This window comes from Tachysurus fulvidraco, chromosome 2 (genome assembly GCF_022655615.1).
Source record: "Tachysurus fulvidraco isolate hzauxx_2018 chromosome 2, HZAU_PFXX_2.0, whole genome shotgun sequence".
Taxonomy (NCBI): domain Eukaryota; kingdom Metazoa; phylum Chordata; class Actinopteri; order Siluriformes; family Bagridae; genus Tachysurus; species Tachysurus fulvidraco.
The window spans coordinates 7296404-7305671 of record NC_062519.1 but is presented as its reverse complement, the minus strand read 5'-3'; the positions used below and the strand labels follow the sequence as shown (position 1 = coordinate 7305671).

Here is a 9268-nt window from a genome sequence, read left to right as displayed (position 1 = left end):
GGACAGCAAGCATTAATCTGTAAGTCAGGATATCACAGAGGGACAATGAATAATTTTGTAAAGGAACAAGGAAAATTGGAGAATGGAGCAGGGATGGAGAGATTAAGTGTCATGTCGGCCATGGACATTCTGTCTAAAAGTCTAAACTAAACAACTGTCCCAGAATTGCCAATATGCACAATACCGAATGACCAAGTCTGATTATTATCTTTTATAAACGTTGCATTCTGAAATAGAAAGCGGAAAGGAATATAAACAAATGTGTAAGCTGAAACCATCTACACCCCAACTGAAACAATTATTTAAAATGGAACATCTTCTGCTTTTTTTTTGAGCTGTAATATCCGTTACCACAGCACTGAAGCAATTTACTTCAAAATATGTAGTGATTATGTTCATTATTGGACGAGTACGACTTCCAAAAAGCTTGCAATTATACCAAATGCACGTTCCCAAACTACCCCCCTGAATCGCATAGTAAAACAAGAAACACTGCATCTGGAAAACAAGCCGCAATTAGTATAATAAGTAGTTCCCAATTGCTAGATGCATAAAATGTGAGATTTGTCACAGACAAGACATAAAGGGGAGGACAAACCACTTGGCTGTGTTGTACAGTATGCCCTAGTGCTATGTGTGGGAGGAAAAGAAAGGTGACAACTGGTAAAATTGCTGGTTGTTCATCTCAATAGAGATATATAAAAGGTAGATTGTTTTCTGAACAATTGGAGTGGGAAAAAGAAATCAAGATGTCAATGGTGAAACATAAAAAAACATCTATCAAGTAGCCTAACAAAGTATCATACTGTATATATTTACTATGGTTAGGGAAAATAGTGATGACAAAATAATGACACACTCAAGCATCAAGTACAAGTTATAAATACAGTAAATGTAGCAGACCAAATAGTACTTTATTCTTTGTGTCCTGCACTAGCTATTACTAAAAAATCAGTCTGTCAGTTTAGAATATAATAGTTTTTCTCTACTTTTACATTGATTTTGTTTCTAACCATGCCTATTCTATGTACCTGTAAAGATCATGTTTATAATGTAGCATATTTATAGTAGGGAGAAATAATAACCAGAAGTTTAAACAGTCTGCATGAAAGCATCCATAAATCTTGTTACGTAGCTAATTCTGATATATCTACTGTACATGGTGATTATCATGCTTTGAACAATTTGTTGGAAAACAGACATACAGTAAGCCTAATCAATTCAGTTTCTAATCAGATGCAGGATGTCTGAATCCCTGCAGTGCTCTTGTGCAAAATCTGGAATGGAAGTTTTAAATACATTTTTATTGGTTTTTAACCTTTTTTTACATTTTAAAATGTAAGTTGAGATACTGTACATATAAAGAGAAAGGCTTAAGACATCCTCTGTTTGTGATCACCTCTAGTTTTCAGAACTTTATTGTAGAATTGTAAAAATAATTTTTAATCTTTATCTGTGCAGTTTCAGTAAATGTGCACCCACTGTAGCCTCAGATTCTTATTCTGGATTGAGAGGAGAGCTACCTGATGTGGTCTACTGCTGATGTATACTGTACATGCATTCTGTGTTGCTTTTCTGTTCACTACAGTTGTAAACAATGTACTTCCACCAGCAGAACTGCTGCTCGCTGATTGTATCTGGTTGTACTGTATCTGGCTAATTGTATCTGGTCAATACAACACACCATGGTATGTTCAATTAGATCACATCTTTTCCAGATGTCTGGTGTGAACTTGAAGCTCTTATAGTTGAGAAAGTATTCCTAATAAAGTGACCGGTCAGTATGTGGTAACAAATAAAACCACATGTGAAGCATTTAAATGTAGATTTACTTGCATTTCAAGATTACTGGGAAATTGCTCTAGAACAGTGGAAATCACCTAGAGGTTTATACACCAGGTGTTTTAGATGTCAACACCAAGTATGTTAATCAGCACAAATATCTGATGCTCTCTCTCTCTCTCTCTCTCTCTCTCTCTCTCTCTCTCTCTCTCTCTCTCTCTCTCTCTCTTTCTCTCTATATCTCTCTCAGACTCTCGCCCTCAGTGGGAGAACATTAGACGAAGCACTGTAGCATGAATCCTGCTTCTGTTCCTCTTATATGCACCAGAGCCTTCCAAATCCCTCCACAAATCCCAAAGAGATAACTTGATCTGTCTTATTGGCTTGAAAACAACATGCTATCTGGCACAATTCCAAAGTACATTACCAAGGCATTCCCGTATGAGTGATTTAAACCATAATCAATACTTAATGGATAGGGGCTTGGTTTTCTAAAAGTGTTGTAGTGCCAAGATGAGTGTGAAATACAGGGAGAACACTAACAATCTTCCTTTGTGAAATAAACATATCAAACAAATAAGTATTCACTTTCCTTTACAATACAGAAAGAAATACAAGTTAAAAGAAAGAAAGTTTTATAGCATGATACTCTATAGTACATAAATGTAAACTAAATTTACTAAAAATTACCATTTTTGTACCATACTAAGTACTAAATTAGTAAATAAAATAACATTATTATAGATCAAAATATTGTTAGAATCCTATGTCAAATTCTATTTTAATAATCGAATGTAATGTGGGAAAATATTTGTATGTCTTGTATTCGTTACACTAATACACTAATTTAATATTGTACAATTGGAACATAAGGTGCTACAGTGGTACAAATAATGAAATATACCCATACTGTAAGTCTATAAATGTAGTTCTTTAAGGTACTATCCATACATGTACCTTAAATGAACCCTAAAATTACAGTACATTACATGCTGTTGGTATCTCCATGGAAAAAGAAAACATGACATGAGAGGAAAGACTAATAGCTACATATTTCTATCAAAGGATATGGTACAGTGCACACTCTGTTCACATGCTTCAAAAACGCACCAGCAAATTAAAGAAGTGTGACACTTACCAACGATGTTATTTAATTCTCTCCGCAGTCCACACAACATATTGGAGCATGGTCCTCACACACACACTTCCATGCAAACAAACACTGAAGCAAAACTGTTTGTGCTGCACAGAGCAGATTCGCCTTGCCAGAGTAGGGCTGTGTGTGCAGTGCTACACTCACACACTCACGCGCACACACACACACACACGTCTTTACCCACGCTCTACGCAAGCCAGCTGAATGAACATCACTTTCCAACTGCACCCCAATTTATGTTTCTGCTCCACTTGTTACTGCAGATGGCATGACTAATCATATCCATTCAGTGGGATTAATGTGGTATCTATTTATGCACAAAGACTTAACTAAACAAATATCATAAGTTTATAATAATGTTCTTAACATAAGTTTAACATTTTAAGTAAGTGGATGAGCCACACTCTTTCTGCCTACATTCTGACCACTCCTGCAGACACTTTTTACAAATATCACCTGATCTCACAGATACGCTTGACCAATCTAACCCACTCCAAAAGACATTCTTGACCAATCCCAGCAAATCTAGTAGACTCTCTTCACCAATCCTGTTTACTCCTGAAAACACTTAAGAAATCCTGCCTCCTCCCACAGACACCCTTGACAAATCCTGCCCACTTCTTCCGATACTCTTGTCCAATACCAGCTACTCTCACAGACCTCCTTGACCAATCCCTGCAACACCAGTAGACCAATCTTGCCCACTTCCACAGACATTTTTGACCAATCCTACTAACCCCAGCTGACATTCTTTATAAATCCCATCCAGTCACAGAGATACTCTTGACCAATCCTGCCAACTTCCACAGACATTATTTAGTCACTCTTGTAGACACTCGCGACTAACCCTCCCTACTTTTCATGACATTCTTGAATAATCTCACTCACTCCTACAGTACAAACATTCTTGAAGAATTATGCTCACTTCTGCAGCCACTTTTTTACAAACCCAACCTGCTCCTTCAGACAATCCTGACAAATCCTGATCAGTCCTGTAGCAATTCTTGACCAATCCTGCCTACTATTGTCGACAGTCTTGACAGTCCTTTGATTGTTTAGCACTGAATTATATTGTTATCCAAGCACTACAACAAATATTCCTGCCTTTATTCCTGCCTGCATTTTTACTAGAATGAATACACTATATGGCTATACATTCGTAGACACCTAGCTATTAATATTATTGAATATTAAAATGTCTTTCACAATCTGACTATTTGTTGTGTGCATCTTCGGTGCCATGTGTCTGGTAAACGCTGATTGTTTGGGAGACAGGTGTATCAGTTGCACAGATGGGAAAAGTTTTAACAGACTTAATTAATCAAAGGTAATCAAAATCAGTTTAATCAAATTATTATCAAATATAATGTAGTTATATGTAAGTAATTTAAGGATGTTGTTTTTTTTGCTGTATTGCAAAAAAGAATTCAAAATTCTGGGATTAAAAAAATACAAGAGAATAGTTTAAAAGAAAGAACTATAAAGCATTTAACTGACTATAAAGCATTTAACACTGATGAAGAGAGAGGTCTGCCTTTATCTCCAGCACCTCCTGTGGCCTCTCCTGAAGGTAGCGATGTCTCCATCAAACACACACACACACACACACACACACACACACACACACACACACACACACACACACACACACACACACACACACACACACAAACACACCCACACACTTATTTGCACATGGGTTTGGAGAAGCTCACACAGATCTGTAGCTTAGTCCAGTCCTAATTCCTCCTCACATATATCACCAATATCTCTTTCAAGCTAATCTCTATCTCTTTTTCACATACTAGACAACACTAGAGCCAACATAACTGGACAAAAAAGACACTGCACTGTGTCATTTTAGTACATGGAACTGATAATGAGAGTATGAGCATTGTGGCATGTGTACAGTACAAACACAGTAACTGTTTTCCGTATTGCCTCTCAGTGGATTACACCTGAAAATCCAGTTTGCTCCTTTGCTAACTGATTAGCTTCCTCAGCAGCATGTCAAATTTTCCCTCCACACAGATGAACATATAATCTGTAAACACTGTATCAAACTGCTGCTTCGTGACTTATCTAGTAACATGCAAGATATGCGAGTTTAACAGAAGTAGAATAGGAGAATAAGAAATGTGTGTAATAGTGTGCCTTAAGGTTGGAGTCTAAGCAACTTATTGTTGCTCAGTGTGCTGCTATTCGCTACAAATCCACACACATCTAAACATCCTAATATATAGAGTTTTAATATTTGAATGGAGGGGGACAGTGGCTTACTGGTTAGCATGTTCGCCTCACACCTCCAGGGTTGGAGTTTGAATTCCCGCCTTCGCCTTGTGTGTGTGGAGTTTGCATGTTCACCCCGTGCCTCGAGGGTATCCTCCGGGTACTCCGGTTTCCTTCCCCGGTACAAAGACATGCATGGTGGGTTGATTGTGTGTGCCCTGCGATGGGTTGGCACTCCATCCAGGGTGTATCCTGCCTTGATGCCCAATGACGCCTGAGATAGGCACAGGCTCCCCATGACCCGAGAAGTTCGGATAAGCGGTAGAAAATGAATGAATGTTTGAATCATTAGTGGCACTGCTACAGATACACACTGTCAGTAGACTGCTACACTCTCACCATTATCCTAAAAGATTTTGGAATAAGTGAGGTGAATATTTATCTAGTTTCTACTGTAAAATTACTGCATGTGTCATCAGTCTGAAGAGCTTACTGCTCGATATTTCCCTCATCTCACATAACCTTAAGGGTTTGACTTGACCGCACTACAACACATATCAACTTTTTAGATCTATTGCGATGTGACATTCAGTAATTTCCAACGCACTTCTCCACCAAATAGATTATGCATTGTTTGATTTGTAAATTAAACAATATAGATAAATCAACCTATAGATAAAGTCGGACGTGACGTCTTATGTGTTGTATAGTTTCATTATAACAGTAAAATATGTTTGTGTTTTTTTGGCTCAGTGGAATTCGTGTTACAGCTAAAATGGACCTTACGTGTAAAAAGTTTGAGAACCACCAGCCACAGGATTCCCGTTCATATGTGGTCATACATACTGAACTGGAATAAGAGCAAATCACTGCAGCTCTACATTTGAAATGCAAATGAAGCTCCAAAATCTGCTGTCACACAAAACCCACAAAAAATGAAAAGGAAAGCTGCTTCTAACCAAACTGGCACAATGAAACAAAATAATGAAAAGGCCAAATAACAACCTTTTCATTTAATAACAGAAGTTAATTTCATTTATCATTTTGCCAACAAGGTTAAACCCTACATTAAAGGTGTAAAGAGTTTGCTGCATTTTACTGTTATCTATTGTAAGGCAAACAAGCAGGATATAAAAGAGAGCTGCATAAAGCATGGAACTGAAATGGGGAAATAAGTCCAAATGAAAAGTGGATGAATAGAAATGGTAATAGATAAATAGAAAACTCACAACTCGCATACGTTGCTTATCTATTTTAATGTGCTGTGAGCACGTTTTAAGGCATGCCTAAGCAGACTCTGGAGCTTGCAATTTACCTTCAAGGGTCTGTACAGTTATCTCTAATGTGCAAATGCGTTTAGAGAGGCTTTATATCAGAATATTCTGACTAAGAGCCAAACGGCAAACACCATCTGCTGAAACAGCACATTATTACAAGTGTCAGAAATTCCATTTTGTATTAATGTAATAGATTAAAACAGCTATTTTTTTGTTAAAAATTGCTTGAAGCTCATGTAATTGCATTCACATGCCATAGTGAAAATTGGGTAAAGGCCAGTAACAGCACATCCTGGAGCATTTTATTCCTCTTACCCATTAGCATAGACATATGTTGTACTTTTTTTCCATTTATAGTTACATTTAATACCAGCAAAAAAATGTTTGTTTTTGTTATTTTTTTTTGTTATTGTTAGACAAATTACAATCTGTACCTCTAGCTTTACCTCTGACTGGTACAAAGCAGTGACACTTGAGACTCCTTCCATAAATGATAATACAGAAAACGTCACACCATATTGTCAGGAACTACTGGGACAATTCCCTGCCAAGCCACCAGAGGGCACATGTGTTTTCCCAAGTGTTTTGTTTCCTGATTGATCACCTGTTTCACATTATACCTAATACGTTGCCCTATTTACACCTGCCCTTTTGTGTCTGTTTGTGTCAAGTCATCGTTGCATTCGGTTTTTAGGCTCTTTATTATGTCTGTCCATGTTGAGCCTTTTGTTTTAGTGATGTTTTCACGTCTTCAGATATTCGTTGTTTTTTTTTTTATTTCATATCATGTCCAAGTTAAGTTGTGTTTATGTTAATAAAAAGAAGAAATGTTTCACCCTGCACTGATTGGTCTAATGGTCTGATTGACCCATCAATGAGTATTTAGCATTGGGCCTATGCAATAATGGGGCATCTGTATTACAATATGTATGTACTATAAATCAAAATATATTCCCATACATATTTCTATTTCAAATTCTAATTTTATGGGTCACATACACAATCAAACATATGCTTTATACAAATAGAACAGGAAAAGGGGGTGTAAATTAGAGTACAACGCACTGTATGAAATAAACACCACAATACGATGAAATAAAATATTAAAATATAAAATATTATTATAAGATCAAAACCTCCAGGGTTGGGGGTTCGATTCCCACCTCCACCTTGTGTGTGTGGAGTTTGCATGTTCTCCCCGAGCCTCGAGGGTTTCCTCCGGGTACTCCGGTTTCCTTCCCCGGTCCAAAGACATGCATGGTAGGTTGATTGGCATCTCTGGAAAATTGTCCATAGTGTGTGATTGCGTGAGTGAATGAGAGTGCGTGAGTGAATGAGAGTGTGTGTGCCCTGCGATGGGTTGGCACTCCATCCAGGGTGTATCTTGCCTCGATGCCCGATGAAGCCTGAGATAGGCACAGGCTCCCCGTGACCCGAGAAGTTCGGATAAGCGGTAGAAAATGAATGAATGAATGAAAAATGTTACTACTGAAACTATAAGGTGTTTCAATGAGCGTATTAACATACAGTGAACCTGTGTTTTGCCTCAGAGTCGTGACAATCGTCAGAGCTGCTTTTATAGAAAAGGAATCAATACTTCATTCTAAACTTAAATCACAAAACAAGAAATAACTGGAACAAACATGCCTTGATTATTCAACTGTGGTACCTCAGACCACTCCTGAGACTTTCAAACATCTTAAACATTGAATTTTCAAAGGCTTCCCACCCGCCTTCCTTAAAACACATGCAAGGACGATCACAAATATAATGTTAATTAATCTCTTGTGGTGCCTGACAACCAACAAACTAAATAAATTTGCAAACAAAGTTTGCAAAGAAGAAGGCATTTTTACCCTGAACCCGAGTCCCAAATCATCAAAAGTGGTAAGTGATAATGAAAGTAAACTTTCCGGATGAGAAGAGATTCAATCTTCTTACTCTTTTTATTTTTTTCTCAAAGAGATTATTTTTTCTCTTTTTTCAGTGATTTTATTTTGCACAAACACAGACAGCTCAGTCCTGCTCAGCTCTCCCTCTCTCTGTTTCTGATGTTTTGTGGTAACACCTGAAAGCACACAGAAACACAGAAACAAACTCTAATAAGACAAAGGTGAGAATCATCACACCTTTACTGTCGCTTCAACCCGCCTCCTCTTTGTCTACAGTTGAAATTAGACCACATACTGTAGTCCTGCCTATGTACTATATTGTCTTATTTAATACAAACATGCCCACAGCTGTCATCAAAGATGCCAAAAGAGCCAAAAGCTAAAAAACATGGTTGCATTAGATTGCAGTCAGCCAAGGATTTACTGTAGCTTATACTGAGAAAATAACGTACCTGGGGCAAATTCAACTAAACTATTTGAGGTGGAACAGTGGCATAGAAGATAGCCTTATGTTGCTTGTCTCACTGACAAGAAGCATGTAGATAGTTGGATTAGCTACAACAGATTGCCTCTGGGTGTGAATGAGTGTGTGAATGATGCTCCGTCATGGTCTTCCATCTCATCCTGGGTGAAATAAATGAATGAATGAATGAATGAATGAATGAATGAATGAATGAATGAATGAATGATCAAATTATTGAATGAGTGCTAAGTGAGCTAAGCTATTAGAATCTCAACAACAATAAGCACACAATGAGAAAGACAGCTGTATTTAATGGGAGAGAAAATTAAATATAAAAACTAAAAACGAGATCGGTACATCATTGTCTACTGTGAAACACAATTCAACCCTAGAATTAATCATTAATTGGATACGGTTTATTTGTCATGCCTAAGCCCAATAGATACAAATTAGATTCTACAGATTTTAC

At 37.4% G+C, this 9268-nt stretch overlaps 1 protein-coding gene across 8 annotated transcripts in view; it reads right to left on the bottom strand.

Moving 5' to 3' along the window:
• grip2b (glutamate receptor interacting protein 2b) overlaps window positions 1–9268 on the bottom strand; it is a 173141-nt gene that overhangs the window by 60928 nt on the left and 102945 nt on the right. For 2 of the 8 annotated variants that reach the window (XM_027140820.2, XM_027140821.2), the window contains exon 1: window positions 2921–3256. The exons of the other annotated variants lie outside the window; for them this stretch is intronic. In XM_027140820.2, coding sequence (XP_026996621.1) covers window positions 2921–2960 — 40 coding nt within the window. In that variant the 5' untranslated portion in view covers window positions 2961–3256. Of the gene's footprint in view, window positions 1–2920; window positions 3257–9268 lie in introns of those variants that run through there. 8 annotated transcript variants of the gene reach the window in all.